The sequence below is a fragment of the Arabidopsis lyrata genome (assembly GCF_000004255.2).
Source record: "Arabidopsis lyrata subsp. lyrata unplaced genomic scaffold ARALYscaffold_6, whole genome shotgun sequence".
Lineage (NCBI taxonomy): Eukaryota > Viridiplantae > Streptophyta > Magnoliopsida > Brassicales > Brassicaceae > Arabidopsis > Arabidopsis lyrata.
The window spans coordinates 23,084,331-23,107,926 of NW_003302550.1; the positions used below are offsets into that span (position 1 = coordinate 23,084,331).

The window sequence follows — 23,596 nt, forward strand, 5'->3', positions numbered from 1 at the left end:
TGTTGAGAAAGAGAATATCTGGGATGGGAAGGAGATATACAAGGTCTCTAAAGTTTTGCAGAAAGATGGCCTTTTGCTTGAAGAACAGTTGCTGGAGGATTCTCAGGAGTTGGTCAATCCTGCATCTATAGTGTCTGGTGATCAGGTAATTGTTGTGACAGAACATTTTTGAATAACACAAGCAGAAGTACATGGATCCTTTCACCAGCTAGGCTATAGTACTAATTTCATCCTTTGTTTAACTACAGGTGCCACTAATGCTGGAGATGAGTCAAGAGACTTCTGACTCTGTCACTCCATCATCTAAACGTGTGTATGCCGACATTCCCGGTTCTTCTGATCATTCTTCTTCTTCTAAGAAGTTGTGCATTGAACCTATTGACTTTGGTGATCAAGATTCTATTCCTAAAGATCAAGAGGGAAATGTGAAGGACATAGCTCCCAATGTTTCTGTGGTGATCAAGGATGATGCTATCAAATATGACCATCAGATTAACAATGTTGTATCCAATGGTGGAGTGGGCACACTTGAGGTGAAGAAGGAGGGAAAAAGTGTTAAAGGTGGTGTGAAGGTCAAGGTTGAAAAGAAGTGAACAATGGTTGCTGTGAACCGGTTTATTCCATGCTTTGTTTTCTTATTGCTTTCAGATTTCTAAGACTTTGCTTTCTTTTATTTCTTGCTATTCTGTTTTCTGTTTCCTTTCTATTGTTACTCTTTCACGAATGCAACTAGCTTTCACTATATCATTTCTTTTATTTATATTCTTATTCTATACTAGAATAGCAATAATAATAAAAAGACTTAATACTACAACTTCATCTATATACCTAATTCATTTGTCTAATAATAGACATACAAATGAATATATAGCTATAACTAAATGAGAATATTAATTAACTTGATATATATACAGGATATTAAAATTATGTAATATTAATATATAATGTCTATATATAATGTACACGAAATCATAGTTACTTTTAATTTGGGAACTTCGATAAGAAATCATGCAAAACAAATCTAGCTTCCATAAGTAACAGGTAACTTGATAAAAGATAAATCTACAATGTACAATGTGTATCTTTAAAAGTAATCATTTGGTAACTGACAACTTTTTCAATCATTACCAATGATTCTCTATAATCTAAAAAATATCTAATTTTTGTTAAAACAAGTAATAACGTTTCGATTTCCTCTTTATTCTTTAAAAATTTTATGCCTCTTACTCAATCTCTCTATATAACCAACTTCACCTATCGTGAAGGACATACAGAGAGAAACATTGTAACTTCGCTTTTCAAAGCAGAGCAGAATAGTTAAAAAAATGGTTGATATGCATCTTCTTTCCCAAATTCGCGTTAACTCTACAGATTGGAGGGTTTATGTTAAGATAATGCGTATCTGGCATCACAATCCACCATTGAATGGTGATTTAACCACCATGATTCTCGCAGATGAGAAGGTTTTTTTGAAATTCTTACCTTCTGTTTTAAAACATAGTGAAGATCATCTTATGAGTTTTTTTACTTACTGTCTGTTAACGTTTTTTTTTTTTTTTTAGGGTAATTTCTGCGATGCAACAATTCCTAGAGACAATTACATGTGGAACTTTCAACCTGGACTCAAAGAAGGTTTGTGGTATTACATGTCTGACTTCCAACCAGTCGTACCCTCAGAATACCAAACCAGATTTGCAGCCATGCCACTTCAGATTAGGTGTATCAGACAAACAACCATTTGGCCTGTTAGATCTAAGGGTTATAGCAATTTCTTTGATTTTGTGACTCCTGATTCTTTCAGAAACCCTCATCCAGATGATGGAACCTATGTGACTGGTAATAGAAGACACTTTGTTCAAGTTATATAGTTATCTTTCTATATGTCTTTCTGACCATTATGTGTTGTGTTTTTAATTAGATGCTATGGGTGTGATCTCTGCTGTTTCAACCATCGGAAGGTTTCCATTTGTTTGTCGTCCTGGGGAGACAGATTATGAAGCTCGCTATGTTTGTTTCAAGATTGCTAACAATGTGTAAGTTATCAATATTTCTGTCTATTTTTGTACAAGATAATGAAGTTTGTTATCATGTTTTATCTGGTAAAAACAATATGCTTTAATGGCTACATGAAATCTAGGGGTGAGACTATCAAATGCGTTGCTATTGGTAAGTGGTGTGAGTTCTTTGTCAACGCTTGGTCCAGGAGAATTAGCTCTGTAGACTACAACTATGATAAGATAGTTGCAGTCTTGCGTTTCTGGAGGATCTCATCGTACTGTGGTAGGTTTTAATGAGAGTTTGCTTTTGCTGAGCTTATATTTGCATTGTTATATTGACTGTGTTCATTATTGTACTATAGGAAACAATGTCTTAATGAGTGAATCTTGCTGTTCACGTCTGTACATTGATCCCATTTTCTATGAGCTAGACATACCAAGCTACCTGTAAGTATCATTTGTATTTTAGACTTCTTTAATGTTTTCATTTTTCTGTGTTAATATAAATGCAACTATTTTCTGTTAGGCGCTCATTCGAAGATACTTCAAGTGATGAGGAAGATGTCATGATGGAGATGGTTGAGGAGAACTAATAGTTGTGAGGAATATCGGTGGATATGCTACGGTGGCTACCTCTTATGGAGAACTTGAATTTTAGGTGTTATGTTTTCAGTTTCCCTTTTGAACTCTGAATGTTTTTTAATTTTCTTTTGGTTTTATTAACTACTACTGCAACTCTGCACAAGAGTTTGCAAACTATGTTTCTCTTTAATATTTTAATCTGTATTGATATTGGGCTACAAGTTGTGTGGTTTTTTGATATTTTGATGTCTACAAGTTTAAGACTAAAGCCTATTTATATATAAAGGTTACAACTTAGTTATGAATTTAATTCAAACTAAATCAGAAACCTAAATATTTTGGCCATTTTGTTACTTTAGTCAAGTAAATGATTTGGTTTAAGAAACTGTTTTGAAAGCATACCTTATTTATTGGTATTGGTATGGTTTAGAGAAGCATCAATCAAGATCTTCATTGCTTCCTGTATTTCCTTAATCTGCGCAATTATCAACCAAACTTAGCTTTAAAAACTTATCAATTATTATATGAATCACTAACAAAATAATTGAACAGATTATGAAAATATTCTCATTGAACCATCTAACTTTATCTCAATGCCTAGAATATAGAAAGTAACTATATTTTCTCAACAGATCAATATTAGTGGATTGCTGGCGTATCTGCCATTTAATTTCGAAAAGGCTATTTCAATATGAAGGTCATTGATTATCAAAAGCACCATTTTGCATAAACTCGCTGTGAGTCTTTTGTTTTCAATTATGAAAAAAAAGCCTGACTACCCTCTTATAGACTTGAACTCTTCACCTAAACCAGCTAAAAGATCCCGTGTTATTCAAACTCCTACATCGCAGAGCCAAATTACTCAAACTTATGGCTCTAAGTCTAACTACCCTCTTCTAGACTTGAACTCTTCACCTAAAACAGAGGAAAGAGTCCAGGTTGGTCAAACTTCACCATCACAGTGCCAAATTACTCAAGCTCCTTGCTCTAAGACTAACTACCCTCTTCTAGACTTGAACTCTTCTCCTAAACCAGATAAACGAGTCCAGGTTGGTCAAACTCCAACATCACAGAGCCAAATTACTCAAACTACTATCTGTAAGCCTAAGCACCCTCTACTAGACCTGAACTCTTCTCCTAAACCAGCTAAAAGATCACGTGTATTTCAGACTCCAACACTACAGAGCCAAATTACTCAAGCTAATGTCTTGAACACAAATAGTTCTGTTCCACTCAAATCAGCCTTTAGCAGAGTGTTTAGAGATATTACCAATCTTGCTTGCAGAAATGATGACACACGTAAGACCCCTCCCAATCAGCAGCAATCATTTCGTGCAAAACAGACACATCAAACACTTGGTACTGCTCTTCCTACTTCAGGCTTAGGTAAACCGTCAGGCTATACACCTGTTCCAGAAGAAAATAACTGCCATATCAGAAATTTACAAGACGCCTTTGCTAATGCATCATTTTCTCCTACAGACAAAGGTAACAGACATCTCTTAAGATACTGTCTTACTTTTCAGAGTTTTTCCATCTACTACCTAAATACATTACTTAATAATATCTGTTTTTTTCTTCATAGGAAAAGGAAAAGAACCCGTACTACCAACCTTTACAGACTGTAGCACTGATGATGAAAGTATAGAGGATATTAATTATATTGGAATGAATGACAGTGAATCTGATGGTACACAAAACTACTCTGTTAGCAGCACAGAAGATGAATTAGAAGAATGTTACTCGGCTCCTATTCAGGAACCTCATGTTGAACAGATATTTAATTCTCCACAAGAAGTTATTGATTTGAGTTGTTCAGCTGATGAATCAACTGTTGAATTCACTACTCCCACTATAAGTGTTAGTAGGAAAAGTGTAGAAAGGAAAGCAGTTACTCAAACTATAAATCAGCCTAAGAAAAGAGGTCGGCCAAGAAAAAATGTCCCCACAAAGAGGGCAGCAGCAAAAGCAAAGAAAACAGGTTAGAACTTATTGCATACCTTTTTATTTAACTTTATTTGATTTTCATATAGCATACTTATGAAAAGTAAATATTAGTAACACTCTATTTTACCTTTAGGCTATCTAGATCATGGTGATCCTACATACAAGTGTAAGTATTGTGGTGCTTTGATGTGGTTTGATGAGCGCATAAACAAAAGAAACATTCGTACCGATCCCATATTTACACTCTGTTGTGGTCAAGGCACAGTGAAATTGCCATTTCTCAAGGAATCACCAGAGCTTATAAAGAAGCTTCTTAAAGGGAAAGATGCAATCAGCAGAAATTTCAGAGAGAATTTACGGATTTATAACATGCTCTTTGCAATGACCTCCCTTGGTGGGAAGGTAGATAAATCTATGCCTAAAGGTAAAGGACCTGCAATGTTTCGATTGCAAGGAGGAAACTATCATCAAATTGGTGGATTAAAACCTGCTGCTGGGGATTATGCTAAGTATTCACAACTTTATATAGTTGATACTGAAACTGAAGTTGCTGAGAGAGCTACTGTGATTGGGTAAGAGTTATAATAGTATTTTAAGACCCAAAATATTGATATATTACCTTTGCTTCTATATTAAGATGTACCTTAACTAACTATGTGTTTTCTTATTATCATTGCAGCAAGGGTAAAAACCAAAGCTCTACCTCTTGGAAAAAAAAAGTGAACAAGGAACTGATTGAAGCAATAATAAAAATGCTTAATGATTCAAACCCTTATGTCAAAAAATTCAGGTCTGCAAGAGAGAGGTTTCAATCTAATGATGATTCACCCTTTCATATGCGTATTGTTGCTGATCGTCCGGGTGTTGATGGGAGGCAATACAATATGCCTACAGCAGCAGAGGTTGCAGCTTTGATCCCTGGTGATTTCATTCCTGACATGCCAGTTCGTGACATAATACTTGAAAAATCCTCCAATGGTCGCCTAAAGCGGATAAGCCAGATTCATATTTCATATTTGGCTCTACAATACCCTCTAATCTTTTGTTATGGTGAAGATGGCTACAGGCCTGGTATTGAGAAGTGTTACAAATCAAGCACCAATAAGAAGAAAAAGTGTATAAGTATGAGGCAGTGGTTTGCTTTCCGCATTCAAGAGAGGGAAAATGAGTGTCATACTCTGCTTGAAACAAAGAGGTTGTTCCAACAGTTTTTGTGTGATGCATATACAACTATTGAATCAAACCGCCTTGCTTATATCAAGTTTAATCAGTCTAAGCTACGATGCGATAATTACAACTCCATTAAAGAAGCTGCTAACTCTGGAAACAAAGATTTAGCTGAAGAAGGAAATCAGATTCTTATTCCAGCATCGTTTACTGGTGGACCTAGATATATGGTCCAAAGCTATTACGATGCTATGGCTATCTGTAAGCGTTATGGTTTCCCTGATCTTTTCATTACCTTTACATGTAATCCTAAGTGGCCTGAGATTACAAGATATTGTGAAGCAAGAGGATTAACTGCTGATGATAGACCCGACATCGTGGCAAGGATATTTAAAATCAAGCTGGATTCTTTAATGAAAGACTTAACAAAAAGGAAAATGCTTGGCAAGACAGTTGCATGTAAGTTTTTAATTCTACAGTGTCAGTTTCAATTAGAAGAATACAGAAAATTATATTTGTTGTCCCTAACAATTGATTTGTTTCCACTTCCAGCTATGTATACTGTTGAATTCCAGAAAAGAGGATTGCCTCATGCTCACATCCTCTTATTTATGGATGCTAATAGTAAACTACCAACAGCTGACGACATTGACAAGATCATTTCTGCAGAAATTCCAGACAAAGAAAAAGAACCAGAGCTATATGAAGTTATCAAAAACTCAATGATTCATGGACCATGTGGCTCAGCAAATCCCAATTCTCCGTGTATGGTTGATGGCCAGTGTTCTAAGCTTTATCCTAAAAAACATCAAGAGATCACTAAGGTTGGTATTGATGGTTATCCTATCTATAGGAGGAGGGTCACAGAAGATTATATCGAGAAAGGTGATGTTAAATGTGACAATAGGTATGTTGTGCCTTATAATAAGAAGCTCTCGCTTCGCTATAATGCTCATATCAATGTCGAATGGTGCAATCAGAATGGTTCTATCAAATACTTATTTAAGTATATAAACAAAGGCCCAGATCGTGTTACAGTTATCGTTGAGCCATTGAATCAGGCATCAACAGGGGAAACAGCAACTGATACTACAGCAACTGGTGCTACAGCAACTGGTGATACAACAAATCCAGCTCAAGATCCAAATTCAAATGAGAAAAAGAAGAATGAAATAAAAGATTGGTTTGACTGCAGGTATGTTATGAACTTAACCAAATGTAAATTAGTGAGTTTTTATCCTGTTACAATTTTATTTATTCAGTTTTTTTGATGTCTATAGATATGTATCAGCTTCAGAGGCTGTTTGGAGAATTTTCAAATTTCCTATTCAACATAGATCAACCCCAGTCATGAAATTATCTTTTCATGTGGAAGGAAAGCAACCAGTATATTTCGATCCAAAGGGAAACATAGAAGATGTTATCGAACGTATATCCAATGAGGATTCTCAGTTTATGGCTTGGTTGACATTGAATAGAAAAAATGCAGTTGGAAAGAATGGAAAGCGTGCACGAGATTGTCTATATGCGGAAATACCAGCCTATTTTACTTGGGACGGAAAGAACAAGTTGTTTAAGAAGAGATCTAGAGGCTGGTCTTTGGGTCGTATTAATTATGTCCCTAGGAAAATGGAAGATGAATACTATCTTCGAGTCCTCCTAAACATAGTCAGAGGTCCACAGAGTTATGATGACATAAAGACATATAAAGGTGTGGTTTATCCATCTTACAAAGAAGCATGTTTTGCACGTGGCATATTAGATGATGATCAGGTCTACATAGATGGTCTGATTGAATTAGGTCAGCATAGTTTTGCTCCTGTTTTGAGGAATTTTTTTTCAATGCTGCTTCTTTCTATGTCTCTAGCAAGACCAGAACATGTTTGGTCAGCAACATGGCATCTATTATCTGAAGATATTTTGGCTAAGAAGAAAGAAGAGTACAATAATCCAGGTTTATGATCCATTTCTCTACTATTTAAATAATGTTTTCAGTCCAATTCAGAAATCGTCTGTTTTAACTTCCACAATACTATTTGCAGACCTTACACTCACAGAAGCTCAAATAAAGAACTACACCCTACAGGAGATAGAGAAAATTATGTTGTTCAATGGAGGAACTCTAGAAGATTTTGATCATTTCCCTAAGCCTACAAGAGAGGGGATTGATAATTCAAACCGTCTTATTGTCGATGAGTTGAGATATAACATCGAATCTAACTTGGAAGAACAGCATGTCGAGTGGAGAGACAAGCTAACTCCTGAACAGAAAGGTGTATACAATGAGATAACCGGCGCAGTATTCAATGGTTTAGGTGGAGTTTTCTTTGTTTACGGCTCTGGAGGAACAGGGAAAACATTTATTTGGAAGACACTCTCTGCGGCTATTAGATGTAGAGGTCTAATATGTCTTAATGTCGCCTCCAGTGGCATTGCTTCTTTGTTGTTGGAAGGAGGAAGAACCGCACATTCAAGGTTTTCTATTCCATTGAATCCTGATGAGTTTTCTGTTTGCAAGATCAAAGCTAAATCAGATTTGGCAGATTTGATTAAAGAAGCATCTCTCATAATCTGGGATGAAGCGCCAATGATGAGCAAGTTTTGTTTCGAAGCTTTAGATAAAAGCTTCTGCGATATTATCAAACACGCAGAGAACAAGGTATTTGGTGGAAAGGTAGTTGTATTTGGAGGTGATTTTAGACAAGTACTACCTGTTATTACTGGTGCTGGTAGAGCAGAAATTGTTATGTCATCTCTAAATGCTTCATACCTTTGGGATCACTGCAAGGTTTTAAAGTTGACCAAGAACATGCGACTACTAAACAACAGTTTAAGTGCTCAGGAAGCTAAAGAAATCCAAGAATTCTCAGATTGGTTGTTAGCTATTGGTGATGGTAGGATCAATGAGCCTAATGATGGTGAAGTGGTTATAGATATTCCTGAAGATTTGTTGATTACAGAAGCAGACAATCCAATAGAAGCAATTACTAGGGAAATTTATGGAGATCCAACTAAGCTTCATGAAATCCGTGATCCTAAATTCTTTCAAGCGAGAGCTATTCTAGCACCAAAAAATGATGATGTCAACACTATCAATCAGTATATGCTTGAGCATCTGGATAGTGAGTATACTTTAAGTCTTTACTGTTTATTTGGTTATTTTATAATCATTGCTAAGTTGCTACTCTAATCAACTAATCATATCCCTTTTGTTTTCTACAGGTCCAGAAAGAATTTATCTATCTGCTGATAGTATAGATCCTTCAGATTCTGATGCTCTTAGCAATCCTGTTATTACTCCAGATTTCTTAAACAGTATCAAGGTTTCAGGTTTGCCTAATCATGCTTTGCGTTTAAAGATTGGTGCTCCTGTTATGTTGCTTAGGAATTTAGATCCTAAAGGAGGCCTTTGCAACGGCACTAGACTTCAGATTACGCAGCTTTGTAATCAGATTGTGGAAGCAAGAGTTATAACAGGAGACAGAATTGGTGATATCGTTTTTGTTCCTCTCATAAACATTACTCCTTCAGACACAAAACTGCCATTCAAGATGCGTAGAAGACAGTTTCCACTATCAGTTGCATTTGCTATGACTATCAATAAGAGTCAGGGCCAATCTCTTGAGCGAGTTGGACTTTACTTGCCTAAACCAGTCTTCTCTCATGGCCAACTATATGTTGCGTTGTCTAGAGTGACTTCTAAAAAAGGTTTGCGTATACTAATACTCAACAAAGAAGGGAAGATTGAGAAGAAAACAACCAATGTTGTTTTCAAGGAAGTGTTCCAAAACATTGACTGACGCATCAGTACTTAGACTTTCTCTACAGTGAAAGCCTTGAAAGAGGTAAGTTTAGTTACCATTTCCTTTTTTAAGATTTCAGTTATGGTATGCAAAACCACCACACACCATTTTAATGCATCAGTCTTTGTTTTCCTATTGTAGGAACGTGATTTCTAATAAACAAGACAGTTTCAAACTCAAAGATGCAAGGAGATCGGCAATCAAATGTCTATCTTCATACTGAACTAATCTGAAGTCAGTTTCATACTCTTAAGTTCTGCAATTTCCGTTTAAAATAAAACACTGAAACTAAGACACTATTCTTCATACATGATTGGTTTCTGGAGACTAACCTTGCTTTCTTATGGAGTTGATGAATTCTTCTCTTTCTGTTTTTTTTTACTTCTCTGTCCATCTTCGTAAGACTTTGTGCTGGATTTAGGCTCAGTAAACTAGCATATTTCAAAGTGAATTTAAGATCAATAGTTGAACAAGCGTTTATGCTTCTCTTAGAATTTCAGTTAACACTATAATATATTCGTTTACCTGAGTTATAGTAGATTGATTCATTTCTATAAACTACTACCAATTCTACCTATTATTCACCATCAATTACTACATTTTTAACATACCTTAACAAACAATTGTAGTTTCAATCATCGAGTTGAACAATCACTAACCTTTAGAATGATCCGATTATGAAATGAACAATTGATTGATTTGTCTTCTGTACTCCATTGCTTGATTACGCACTCGGTTTATAGCACCAACCTTTACATGCATATACTGAAGTAGCCAGATTATATTCAATGCTGCATGGAGATTTGAATCGCCGGAGGTTTTGCTCTGCTACAATCAAAATCGAATTTGAGAGAACTTATTTGCAATCCGAAACATTAATCGAAATCTTGATAGTATGAGAAGCTTAATTCAGAGCTTGAAGATTGCTGAGGATCGTGAATTGAAGATCTAAGCCTGTCGGAATTGAAAATTCCGTTAAGGCACCGACCGGTTTGGTATCATCTAACCAAGCCATTTCTTCGGTTTTGCTTTTTTTTTTTGTGTTTGGTTTGTTTTTTTTTTTTTTTTTTTTTTGACCAAATACAGTAATATTAATTTAATTATTCTATACAAACTTTTTTATCTAACTAACTATTACTAATGACATAAATTAAATCCAAAACACTTTATCTTCTAAATTTACACACTTTTAAAATTGTTATATCTTTTCCACCAAAAATATGTTCATATATACCATAAATTGTATTTTTATTAAACACAATAGATTCAAATGAAATCAAATACAATATCTTATTTCTCTAACTTTATAAAATTGGAAATGGCATAATTTGAATACAAGTAACTGATCTACTGGAAATTTTTAAAATCTATTTTAGTAAAATGAAATTGATATATACAACTATATTGAGTTTTATACATTTAAATATATAGAAGTATATTGAGTTTTATACATCTAAATTGATAAAAAATTGTATTATGTCAAATAAAATATTACAATTAATAATTAATAAAATAATCAAATAATATTTATGCCCGCGGTGTACCGCGGGTTAACATCTAGTTCTTAAGTATGTCAATTGTCAAAAAGGTTTATATAAAAAAAAAATGAATGTCAAAGAGAGATTATATATTTTGTTTTGGATAATGTATTACTACATAAACTGATAAACATTTGGTAGTATATGGCAAATATTTCGGGTCAAATATGCACAAAAGGAAACGAAATTTAGGATATTTATGGATAATGTAAATTTGTAAACATATCATGATATGTTTGCCAATATTGTTTGATTGCACTGAATGTTTTCACTGGTAAATTAATTCATGGCTGGTCTCATGTTTTGATTATCGCTATTTTTTTTCCTTTTTTAAATTCTAACTTATCAAATTAATCGCATTAAAGGTATTTAATTAAATATTGATGAAATTGAAAACCACTGACCATTACTAAACCTGAGGCGTATCATCTTTTATTTTTTATGGAAGTAGAAAGTTAAAGATATACATAAAAAGAGATAAGTTATCTAAAATAAGTAAATACAAAAAAAATCTGACGAATCTTTCACATCGCCACGTCATGAAGATATCATTGCGTTCTCAAATTCGAGGCATAATAATATTTGCCAATAATAAAATAAAATCATAAAATCTGTATAAATGAAATCTCTTTCTTCTTTAGAATTACTGTCTCTCTCCGCTACAAAAAAACCAGATTTTCCTCTCCGCTTCTCTCTCTCTCTCTCGTCGAAAGTAAAACACTCTCCTTTCTCTATCTCTCTATCTATCTTCTGCTCAAACCATCCATTGACACAGTTGCTTAGGGTTTCCCTCAAACGCCGCCGATTGTCTGGTTCGTATCTTTAAATCTCTCGTTTTTGACTCTCTTTTCATAGTTCCTATATACGTGCCTTTCGTGTTTGTTTACACATATCCACTTTTATAAATGTGTATGTATCTGTGACTATCTATCTTCGCCGGAAATTTCTCGGTCTTTTTTTTTTCTCCTTCCCTTTAGATTTGAATTGGTGTTGAATTTTCCTGGAGGTAATGAGTTTGTGGTCTCTCTGTTTCTCTAATCATTCTCTCTTTCCTGGGTTGCGATAAATTTCTCGAATTTGGAGTTTTCGTTAGCTAAATTTGATCCGACGATGATCAAGGGAATATTTTGATGATCGGTTACGAGTTTTCGGAAGATTCTAACTTTCAATACCAAGTTCTTATTTGAACTCTGCTCGTGTTGAATCAGAGAGTTTTTCTTAATTTTCGGTTTCAAAAGTTTCAAATTTTAGGGTTCTTCTTTAGGCGGCTTGAGAAAGGGTTTAGATTTTCTGGATTTTTTTTTTAATCCTTTAAACGTTTCTGAGTAACCTAATTCTCATCTTGAAAAAAAAAGGTTATCTTTGTGTGCTTCACTTGTAAATCTTATTGACACCTATGTTTTTAAACAACTTGTTGCATTCATCTGGATCTAATGCTTCCAAACAAAACATTTTTTTCAGGATTTTGACCAATGGCCTTAGATCAATCTCTTGAAGATGCTTCTGTACTCTATGGAGAAGGTGCATTTTGTTTCAAGAGCAAGAAACCTGAACCCATCTCTGTCTCGGTTTCTTCTGATGACGGCGATGATTCGAATTTCGACTGCAATATTTGCCTAGACTCAGTGCAAGAACCCGTTGTGACTCTCTGTGGTCACCTCTTTTGCTGGCCTTGTATTCACAAATGGCTTGATGTACAGAGTTTTTCAACAAGTGATGAATACCAAAGACATAGACAGTGTCCCGTTTGTAAATCTAAAGTGTCTCATTCTACATTGGTTCCTTTGTATGGCAGAGGCCGTTGTACTACTCAGGAAGAAGGTAAAAACATTGGGCCTAAAAGACCTGTAGGACCGGTTTACCGGTTTGAAATGCCGAATTCACCTTATTCCAGTACGGATCTGCGGTTATCACAACGGGTTCATTTCAATAGCCCACAGGAAGGTTACTACCCTGTCTCAGGGGTGATGAGTTCAAACAGTTTATCATACTCTGCTGTTTTGGATCCTGTGATGGTGATGGTTGGAGAAATGGTAGCTACGAGATTGTTTGGAACACGAGTGATGGATAGGTTTGCATATCCGGACACTTACAATCTCGCAGGGACAAGCGGGCCGAGGATGAGATGGCGGATAATGCAGGCAGATAAATCGCTGGGAAGAATCTTCTTCTTCTTCATGTGTTGTGTTGTTCTGTGTCTTCTCTTGTTTTAAGTTCTCATAGCTAGCTTGGTTCTACTGTTTACTTTCTTCAAGTGTAAGGAAGCATAGTCAATGAAATGTACATTTGTGTTGGAAACAAATCACAGTTGCTTATGTTCAGGAGTTTGTGTTGGGTTATATTCTTGTCTATATTTTGGTCTAAGAGATACAAGCCATTTAGTTGAAAGGCCATGTCAATAGGCCTGATTTGCATGTGTGTATTAATTCAGCCCATGGGTAGAACAATCAGAACTGAGCTTTTCAAATGCATTATATTGGAGTATGTAAATGTGCATAGGTTTGTTTCGGATTAAAACAGAGGAATGTTTCTGCATTGACTTGTTTGAACTTACTCTGATCTGAAAATAGAGTCTCTCTCTTCCATCAAGCTTTAGCAACTCCTCTTGTACTTCTCATCTCCTTCTCCCTTTTGGTAAGTGTCTCTCCTCCCTCTTCTTGGTATCGTTGACATTTGGTCAGGGAACTTAAAACTATGTGTTTCAAACTATTTGTGTGATGATTTTAGGATTGAGATGGACAGTTCTGAAGCAGGTCTTGATGGAATTGAGACACAGAGGTCAACGGGTGTGTCTCATGACCAATCGAAACAAAGATACGACTCCCCCATTAATCTGATAACGCGCAGAATCTTACGAGTATTCCGTGCACTAGGTTTCCTTCAAGTCGAAGGAGAAGCAGCCACACCCCCAACAGGAGACACCGAAAATGTGCCAGAGTTCTTTACCAGTATCAGATTGTCTGATCTGTTTGTCCTCCCCAGTGAATATGTGCCTATGAGTCCTGAGATTGTTAGCGCGGTAAGCGCGGGGGAGAAAGAATGGCTGGATGTATTGAGAAGGTACGGTAAGCCAATGGAATGTCTAAAGAGCGATGGAGGATATTCTGTTCTTCACCTTGCTGCTGCTTGGGGTCGAGTTGAAACAGTGAAGAGCATAGTCTCTAAATGCCCATCTCTTCTTCTAGAGCTAGATTCGAGGGATCAGCTTCCCCTTCATGTGGCGGCCCGTGCTGGTCATCTAGTTGTTGTTAAGGTTCTTGTTGCGACTATAACATTTGTGACAGCTAGAATGTCTGATGAAGAGAGGGAAGGCCTGAATCCATATGTTCGCAAGGACGTAAATGGAGATACTCCTCTGCACTTGGCCTTGAGAGACAACAATGTGAAGACAGCTACTTTTCTGGTGAACACAGACCAACGGGCTTCATTTCTTGCGAATAAAGATGGAATATCTCCCTTGTATATGGCTTTAGAAGCTGGAAAGGTATCACTTGTGAAAGCAATGTTGAAAACTACAAAAAAATGATGGACTTGAAGGAAGGGATTCTAACTTAAAGTACTGACACAGATCTTCGTAGGTATGGTAATATTTCATATATTCCCACTTGTTTGAGCAGATATCCTTGATGTTATTCTTAAAGAATGTCCAACTCTCGATGAAGAGCTAGATGAAGAAGGAAGGACTTGTGTTTTGTTTGGAGCATCCATAGGGTTTCTTAATGGAGTACGCTACCTGTTACGCCGATCAACAAAAAATGTTTACGTCTGCAATAATGATGGATCCTTTCCGATCCACATTGCTGTAGAGAAACGTCATATTGAAGTTGTTAATGAGATTTGCAGGCGTTGTCCAAATTCAATATACCTGCTTAACAAAAAAAGTCAAAACATTCTTCACATTGCATCAAAGTGTGGGAAAGTTCCATATTCGTTTTTGTGTCATTTTGCCAGAACTGAGCTGATGGAGAAGCAAGATGTGGATGGGAATGCACCTTTGCACCTGGCTGCCATAAACTGCCGCCCTCGTACGATTTTTCACCTTCTAAATGATTGCAAGCCAAAATGCAAACTTACAAGGAACAATAGTGGTTTAACAGCTCTGGATATTGCCGAGTCAAATCAGCAACCCAACTACATCTTCATGGAGGTATCTCCGATTTCCCACATTAACTATGAATTTTAAGTATCTTCCTGACTAGTTAGAGGCCTTTTGCTCTTGTTTGGAGTACAGAGGGTGACACTGATGGTGTTATTATTCTACTTCCCATCAAAAGATTCTTCCATGAATTCTGTCTCGCCTTACCTCCCTCTTATTTTGGAGATCCTGATCGAGAAAAAGATAACAAGACGATCAGATCCACCAGCTGGTGACAAAAGCAAAGACTACGTCAGCACTCTTCTAGTGGTGGCAGCTCTTGTAGCAACCGTGAAATTTGCTGCTGGTTTTACAATACCAGGTGGCTTTAATAGCTCTGGTTCGAACCTGGGCAGGGCAACTCTAGCCAGTGACCGAAAAATCGTCTTTTTTATGGTATTTAACATTCTGGCAATGCAAAGCTCCATTGTAACGATAGCTACTCTAATCTGGGCGCAGTTGGGCGATCCAACACTCGTTCATAGATCCTTAATTGTGGCATTTCCATCACTGTTTTTCGCTCTTCTCTGCATGCCGGTGGCATTCTATTGTGGTGTTCTTGTTGCATTTTCACATGTTAAGGGGCTTGTTATCCTCCTCAACGTTACATCTGCGATCTTCCTCTTTCTAATGCTCTTTGTCCTTGGCCCTCACGTTTTTCTACAAATACCTGGCATTCCTGCTGTCTTTGGTGGCTATTTCGTATTTTTTATTCTGCTTGTTGATGAAGACAGCAATGCAAAGGCGTCTCCTGGTAAGGATCTCATCCAAGAGAAAAAAACTAGCTAGAAGAGAGCATTTTTTCTCATATACATTGAAGTTGTTTGATTCAGTACTTGTTCTATTTGACATCTTGTTTCAGTTTCTTTCCCTGTTGTGGTTTAATTTGGAGAAAATTTGTAAAGTAGACACTTTTTCCACTAATAATTTGTAAAGTAGGTAGTTTTTTTTTAAAATTAGAAAAATAGACAGTTTTCTCTTTCCTCTTTCATACACCTTTCTCTCTAATAGAGATATTAGTAAATGACATATCTATTTTATGTACCCACATAATGATATAATTGACTTAGTCAAAAGTTTTTCTTTTTCTCTTTCTTTTCTTTGACTTAAATAATTTCACTTTGTTTAGTTAAAAATTCTTCATAAAAAAAATTTACCACAATAACATTAATCTTTAATTTTTTTTTATGAATCTAAAAAGTCTAATTTTGCTATATTTTGCGGATACATAACAATTTTTATATTTAATCTCAACCCGACAGTGTACGTGATAATGTAAAGATAGTGTACAAACGGTAGTGTACGACGATAATGTAAAAATTAATGTATGATACTCATATGATGTAAGAAGTGATATACTGGATATGACAGTGTACAAACTACAATCTATAATAGTGTACAACTATATAATACGATGTATGGTGTACATGATATTAATGGTGTACATGAAACGATGAAATAGTAGATCTCACCATACACCACCTTATGCACCGTCTACAACATCGTACACCTTCACATATTTTGTACACCACGTCTAGAATGAGAGAACTATTTTTGTCAAGTGTTAATGTAAAAAACGATAGTGTACAAGATTAGTGTACAAACCGGTGTACAAAAATTAGTGTACATTACGTATGAATGTACAAACATTACTTCAATTGAATAGTATACAAACTGGTGTACAAACATTAGTGTACATTACGGGTATACAAACATTAGTGTACAAACATTAGTGTACAAACGGATGTACAAACATTAGTGTACAAACGGGTGTACAAACATTAGTATACAAAATGTTATTTATAATATTAGTGATGGAAAAATATACAAATTAAAGAAAAGAAAAAAATAATTTTTATCAATTATTCTTAAAAAATAGTATTTGATCTATTATTCCTAAAAGTTTGAACCCACATCAAAAGTTCTTTCTCACAACACAAAGGGTAGAATTGTATTTGACACTTGTTTTGTCATTTACTCTATTACACATATCCTCTATCTCACAAAAGCAAAAAAAAGTGTTTATTCCTCCTATTTCTAAAAAAACTACCTAGTTCTCAAATAACTTTTAGAAAAGTGTATACTTTACTAAAAACCCCTTTAATTTGCGTGAAGTTGTTTGATTATGTACTTGTTATATATTTGACATCTTGTTTCAGTTTCATATGCTCGTTTTTAAATACGCCTTGGATCAGAGCAGATAATACTTGGAATTTTTGTTTAGAGTTCCTAACAGTGATGGCCTGATGGGGGTGACTATGGAGTGAAACTTATAGATCCTTTGTATTCGTTTTTTTTTTTCTTACTGTGAAGGCTGATATACTGACAGCTGTATTGGAGAGTGATTCAGATTTGGTAGGCTCGATGGATGAAGGTGAAAAAATTCCACTTGCCTTTGCAGCATCCATTGCATATGCTAACCAGATTTGCAAGTTCTACACATGTTTCTTACATTAAGAATGAAGATGGTTCTTTCCCCATCCACTCGGCCTGCGTTCCTAGATGCACCTCAGCTCTCAAGGTGATCTTAAAACATCACTAAGACACAATAGAGATGATTAACTCAGGGTCAAAACGTTTCTTCATGTTGGCTATGTGCTCAAAAAATATGTCGAAGAAAGAGTTGGGTATTGGTATATGGAGACACATAAGGAACAAGCAGCAGCATCAAAACCAACAAGAAGATGTCACCAATAACCATAATGACATAACCAAGCAAAGGGAGGTGTCTTACTGCAAGATACATTAGCCATAAACGCTGTTGACATTGATGTAAGCGCCAAGAACTGGAAGTGCGATGTTGAAGGCTTTTGAGTTGAGAGAAAGATACTATTGTTATGATAGAGGAGTACATGGCCAATGTGTCACATACAAGAAAGACTCGGAAATCTGTTTTCTTAGCCAAAGTGGCCATTCCCAAGTTGGGAACAGAGCCATTGGAATCCTGCAGTAAAAGTCATGGTGGCTACAAGAGTTGCAACCAATTAACGGAAGAATATTGACTTGATCTTTGTACTCTCCACCATCTGGCTTGGATGATATAAGACTTTCTGAAACTGGACTGGAACCTCTTGGTGCACCAGCATTGATAAAAGCCATCCAAGTCAATCTCTGTATACAAGGTAATATTGGGGAAACATCTTTGTCATATTTATTACCTGTTGAAACTTCTAATGTTCTACTCGGAAACATCTAAAGCTGTGAAACCATTATAGTTTTGGCTATTTTCAGGTCACCTCTATGGTCCCAAGTAAACATACTCACAACTTTAGGGTGCCAGTTTTTTGGTGTGGCTAGACAGCAAAATAATAGCGGCTTGAGAGCTCTGGATATCGCCGAACAAAATCCCAAACCCAACGTCTTTTGAGAGGTATGTCTAATTTCCCACCATAACATTACTTTTTCTTGATCAAATTTTCATGTTGACCGTTGGATCTGGGTTGATGGAGACTGACTAAGAGTTTTAGGATTTCTTGTCGCTAGCTTGGTGCCATTGTTCAGTTTCTGAAATGTAGGGAAACATAGACAGATTTCTGTTAGAAACAAATCGAAGTTGCTTAACTTACATGTGTTTGTATAGATTTGGGGCTGAGAGATCCGGTGCTGTTTACATGAAAGGTCAGGTTGATAGGCCTGATTTACATAGGTCAATGCAATTTCAAATAAACTCATTAGCCCATTTCCATGTGGTAATATCTCAGTTTTGAGTTATAGAACTTCAGGTTCACGTCGCATTAGATTAGGACTTTCGTTCTGTTTCTGAAAAGTTTAATCTTATAATATTTTCGTTCTGCTCCTGCACTGTTTGAAAGATTAACTTTATTATTGTTTTAAATATAAATTTAGATGTCAAGTCATCAGCTTTCAGTGGAGAATAAAAATATGAGAATTTCCATCATTAACGGCGCACAGTCGGATCTTGGATTCACGACTTAAAATGTTTTGTTTCGAAATGTTTATTCAGCCAACTTGTTAAATAGCTTTCCGTATAATTAAGTTGAAGGTTTTAGTTGACTTTCAGAGCAAATTTGAACTTTTTTTTTCCGTAAAATAAGAAATAGATTACCATTAATTACAGCCTAGCCGACAAGATCTCAAGTTAGGTTTGTTTACTTGGGATTAAAGAAAGACCTTCATTCACTGCGTCCATTTATAAACAAAGACTTTTGTTTTATAAAATGGACGAACATGGAGTCTCTCTTTCATCAAGCTTTAGCGACTCCTCCTGCATTTCTGATCTTCTTCTTCCTTCACTTGGTAAGTCTCTCTACCCCTTCGACTTTGTATGTTTACTTTTTTTTTGGTGTTTCAAACAATTTGTGGGATGACTTTAGGTTTGAGATGGATTTTTCTGAAGCTCGTCTAAGTAGAATTGAGTCACAGAGTTCAACTGATTCGTCTCATGACCAAAGGAGACAAGGGTACTTCTCCATGAATAAGATAAACAACGGTCTTCGCTCACTCAGTTCACGAGGTTTCCTTCAAGCTAGAGGAAAAGCCATACCGCAGCCTATGGAAGACACTGAGTCTGTGTCGGAGTTCCTTATTAATCTCAAATGTCCGGATCTTTTCGATCTCCCTGGTGAATATGTGGTGATGAATGCGGAGATGCTTAGCAGACTGAGTGATGAGAACGAAGAATGGCTGAAGAAAATGAGAAGCCTTGGAACACCACTGGCATGTCTCAAGAATGATCAAGCAGATTCTGTTCTTCATCTTGCTGCTACATGGAATCATCTAGAACTAGTGAAGAGCATTGTATCTGAATGGCCATGCCTTTTATTGGAGCCAAACTTGAAGGATCAGCTTCCATCTCATGTAGCGGCTAGTGCTGGACGTCTAGCTGTTGTTAAGGCTCTTGTTGCGTCGATAACATTTTTTTCAGCTAGATTTGCTGAAGAAGATAGGGAGATACTAAATCCATATCTTCTGAAGGACATAAATGGAGATACTGCTCTGAACTTGGCCTTGAAAGGACGCTGTAGGGAGGTTGCTTTCTGTTTGGTGAAGGCGAACCAACAAGCTTCGTTTCTTGCCAGTAAAGACAGAAAATCTCCCTTGTATTTGGCAGTAGAAGCCGGGGATGTGTCCCTTGTGAAAGCAATGTTGAGAAATGATCGTCCTGAAGGGAGAAGTTTTAACTTAGAAGGGAGACAATATCTTGCACACACAGCTTTGAAGTCCATGAGTACAGGTTTGGTTTGTTTTTTCTTTTTGTTCCAATTCGCAGGATCGTAAAGTTTAAACATGAATGATTAACTGAATCTTGTTATGTACGGTAATTGATATTTCTACTTTTTTGAGCAGATGTCCTTGATATTATTCTTAATAAATATCCAACTCTTGTCCATGAGAGAGATGAAGAAGGAAAATCCTGTCTTTCGTTTGGAGCATCCATGGGAAATTATAAAGGAGTATGCAACCTGTTAGACCGATCAACATCAAGTGCCTTTGAATGCAACGATGATGGATCATTTCCAATCCATGTGGCAGTAGAGAAAGGTCATATTGAAGTTGTCAAAGAGATTTTAAAACGTTGTCCATACTCAAAGCACTTGCTTAACAAAAAAGGTCAGAACATTCTTCACATTGCAGCTGAAAGTGGGAAGTTTGAAATTCTACGCCACTTGACGAGAAATGAACAAACAAACCTTCTAGCTTCTGAGCAAGATGTGGATGGGAATACACCCCTACATCTAGCCACCATAAAGTGGCGCCCTCGAGCTGTTTGTGAGCTTGTAAGGAAAAAAAACCTGTTGATACAGAACAATAGGGGCTTGACAGCTCTAGATATTGCCGAGTCAAAACTGAAACCCCACTACATCTATCGAGAGGTATGTCTAATTTACTTCTTTTTCTATTCCCGGATCGGTTATTTACAGCTTGTGACCCTTGAGTTTGGTTTGCAGAGGTATACACTGCTGGTCTTAGTAGAAGCTCACTGCCAAAACGATCCTAGATGCAGGCATACCATGTCGCCAACAAGACCAATAACGCCTAAGGGGGGCGGAAACAAAGATTACGTCAACGCTCTTCTAGTAGTGGCAGCTCTTATAGCCACCGTGACGTTTACTGCTGGTTTTACTTTACCAGGTGGCTTTAAAAGTTCTACTCCGAACTTGGGCATGGCAAATCTAGCAACTAACCCTCGTCTCCTCCTTTTCCTGCTATATGACATTTTAGCACTGGAAACCTCATTTGTAGCTGTAGTTTCTCTCATATTGGCGCAATTAGGTGATCCTGCACTATATCAAAGTACCGTAAGGGTGGCCATGGCATTCGTGTGTATGTCTATATATCTCATGAGCATAGCATTCTTCTTCGCCATGGTTATTGCAGCTGGGAATGTTATATGGCTTATTGTCGTCTTTTGTATTATAATTTTGCCCTTCATAGTTGCGATTATTTCAATGTTTTTCCCTCACTTCGTCCTACACTATCCTGGACCTCCTGCTGCGGTTAGCAAGTATTTAGTTTCTCATGTAGTAGGTAAAGTTGATGACGATGACGAAAGGTATCAGTCCTCTGGGGACAAGTCTGCCTGGGGACAAGTCTGTGATATAGTATTACCCATGTTGATTGGCTCGTGGCCAAATAAGAAGAGTCTGGAATTAATCAACGCGTGGCAGGTGGTGATTGGCAGATCGTAGATGGCCGTTAGAGACTATATGAGCACTCGTTTTCATTATCGAATAATTTGTGATTTCTTTGAATTCTTTGGTAAACTTGTATGGCTAGGTTTCTCTCATCTCGAGAGCTAGCTGATCATTTGGTGTTTCATGAACGTCGAATCGATCGTTTGTATTATGGATTTAAGTAATCGGAGATTTGAAATTGTGTTTATCAGAATCTATTGTGTTTATCAGAATCGTGAGTTTTACTGTATCAAAGGTATCAGAGCTGCGTCGTTTCTCGGAAAATGGTGCTTACAAGGTCTCAGGATGGTGAATCGAAAGGAAAAGAGGAGGAAGTGGAAGATCCGATGGCGGCGCGTATGTCGCGGTTGGAGGAGCTGGTGAAGGAACAAAATCAGAAGTTTTATAGAACTCTTTCAGAGATGATTGAAGCATCAAACAGATTTAAGAGAGTTTTAGATGATCCAATTGCTGAGTTAAAGCAGTTAAAAGAGATGAACGGTATTGTTGAGTATCACAAAAAGTTTGAGTTGCTTAGCACAAGAGTGAATCTGAGAGAAGATGACTTAGTTAGAGTTTATTTGGATGGTTTACAAATAGATACTCGAGTGAATGTTCAAATGTTTCAGCCTCAAACGATTCAGCAATGTTTCTCAATTGGAAGTTTATATGAGTATGCACATCCTCGAAGCAACATTGATAACGTTGGGAGCCTTCCACTTAAGAGGGATAGTGAACTGAAAGCTGAGGAGGATAACGAAGAAGACGAAATTGAGGTTGAGATGGAATCGATTGGCTTAGAAGACAATTTAGTACATGGAGCATTATTGGAGGAAGAATCAACTCCACAGGTATCAATTGCTAATTCTGAGATTTTGAGGAGTAATGAACTTAGGGAAGCCAATTTACGGTTTGAAAATATTGACAATGTGGTGATGAATGAGAATCTGGAGCATGAATGGATTCAAAAGAACATTCATAAGATATTTGAGGTTCACAGTGATGTTGAGAAGAGTCATAATGTGATAAGTAACACCAAAAATTGTTGTGCACACCAAGTGTTTGGTAAAAGGTCTCAGGCTAAAGACATACTGACATTGAAGAAAAGGAGAAAAGGTTTGAAGTCTTGGATGTTTAAATATAAACAAGAGAATAAGAGACTATGGAGGCTGCGCAATCATGTGTTCTCCTTTCCAAAATTGTGTGATCGTAGGATTGATAGGCCTCGAACAACAAGGAAGGTAAAGTTGTTTGGTGGAATTGAAATTGTCTATATCAAGAATTTTGTGAGCTTAGTCGTTGTTGGAGAAGTTCATGAAGCACCAGAGATCAATAAGTCGTTTTGACATAAAGAAAAAATGGGAACAAAGAAGAAAACAAAAAGGGTCAAATCTTGGATGTTCAAATTCAGAAAAAAGAAGACTGATGCAGGTCATGGAGAACAATCTGTGTCTGATCGGATTATAATGGAGAGCAGCGAGTTGTATACAGATAACAAAGGAGCAGTGGAAGACTGCTTAGACCATTTTCAATCGCAGGTACTGATGAAAGAAGAACCAGAATCTGTGAACTTAAATGCAGTGAAGTTAGAGATGCATAGTTGCAATTTGAAACAAGACTTGATTCAAGCCAAGATGATGGTGACAAAGAAGAATTTGCTCTGTAACGGTGAATCTGTCTATGTTCTTGAGGAATTATCATCTGCAATTTTGGAGAAAAAGCCAATCCCGTATTATATTGTGGAAGTGATTGTGTTGCCTTCCAATCTGATGGCGTTTTCAAGTTCTGGAAA

The 23,596-nt window shown here is 36.6% G+C and overlaps 5 protein-coding genes and 1 long non-coding RNA gene across 6 annotated transcripts; 5 read left to right on the top strand and 1 right to left on the bottom strand.

Annotated features, from left to right (window-relative positions):
- Positions 1 to 3,870: 3,870 nt before the first annotated feature.
- Positions 3,871 to 10,509, bottom strand: LOC110227250. The gene is made up of 3 exons (XR_002331025.1): positions 10,156 to 10,509; positions 9,829 to 9,927; positions 3,871 to 3,986 (listed from the first exon to the last, which is right to left on the bottom strand). It is a non-coding gene; the product is annotated as an uncharacterized LOC110227250 (long non-coding RNA).
- A 1,131-nt stretch (positions 10,510 to 11,640) lies between these two features.
- LOC9308841 (E3 ubiquitin-protein ligase RMA1) lies at positions 11,641 to 13,505 on the top strand. The gene is made up of 2 exons (XM_002872726.2): positions 11,641 to 11,846; positions 12,496 to 13,505. The coding sequence occupies exon 2, from the start codon at positions 12,507 to 12,509 to the stop codon at positions 13,245 to 13,247; it is 741 nt and encodes a 246-aa protein (XP_002872772.1). The 5' UTR covers positions 11,641 to 11,846; positions 12,496 to 12,506; the 3' UTR covers positions 13,248 to 13,505.
- Positions 13,506 to 13,585: 80 nt separating this feature from the next.
- Positions 13,586 to 14,585, top strand: LOC110227219 (protein ACCELERATED CELL DEATH 6-like). The gene is made up of 2 exons (XM_021020795.1): positions 13,586 to 13,668; positions 13,762 to 14,585. Exon 2 carries the CDS (start codon positions 13,769 to 13,771, stop codon positions 14,558 to 14,560), a length of 792 nt encoding a protein of 263 aa, XP_020876454.1. The 5' UTR covers positions 13,586 to 13,668; positions 13,762 to 13,768; the 3' UTR covers positions 14,561 to 14,585.
- A 397-nt stretch (positions 14,586 to 14,982) lies between these two features.
- On the top strand, positions 14,983 to 15,976 carry LOC110227216 (protein ACCELERATED CELL DEATH 6-like). Its single transcript, XM_021020788.1, has 2 exons — positions 14,983 to 15,181; positions 15,266 to 15,976. The coding sequence occupies exons 1-2, from the start codon at positions 14,996 to 14,998 to the stop codon at positions 15,956 to 15,958; spliced, it is 879 nt and encodes a 292-aa protein (XP_020876447.1). The 5' UTR covers positions 14,983 to 14,995; the 3' UTR covers positions 15,959 to 15,976.
- A 3,329-nt stretch (positions 15,977 to 19,305) lies between these two features.
- Positions 19,306 to 21,840, top strand: LOC110227205 (protein ACCELERATED CELL DEATH 6-like). The gene is made up of 4 exons (XM_021020722.1): positions 19,306 to 19,426; positions 19,504 to 20,363; positions 20,477 to 21,003; positions 21,079 to 21,840. Exons 2-4 carry the CDS (start codon positions 19,511 to 19,513, stop codon positions 21,817 to 21,819), a joined length of 2,121 nt encoding a protein of 706 aa, XP_020876381.1. The 5' UTR covers positions 19,306 to 19,426; positions 19,504 to 19,510; the 3' UTR covers positions 21,820 to 21,840.
- A 35-nt stretch (positions 21,841 to 21,875) lies between these two features.
- Positions 21,876 to 23,354, top strand: LOC110227212. The gene has a single exon (XM_021020769.1). The coding sequence runs from the start codon at positions 22,089 to 22,091 to the stop codon at positions 23,148 to 23,150; it is 1,062 nt and encodes a 353-aa protein (XP_020876428.1). The 5' UTR covers positions 21,876 to 22,088; the 3' UTR covers positions 23,151 to 23,354.
- The last annotated feature ends 242 nt before the right edge of the window (positions 23,355 to 23,596 follow it).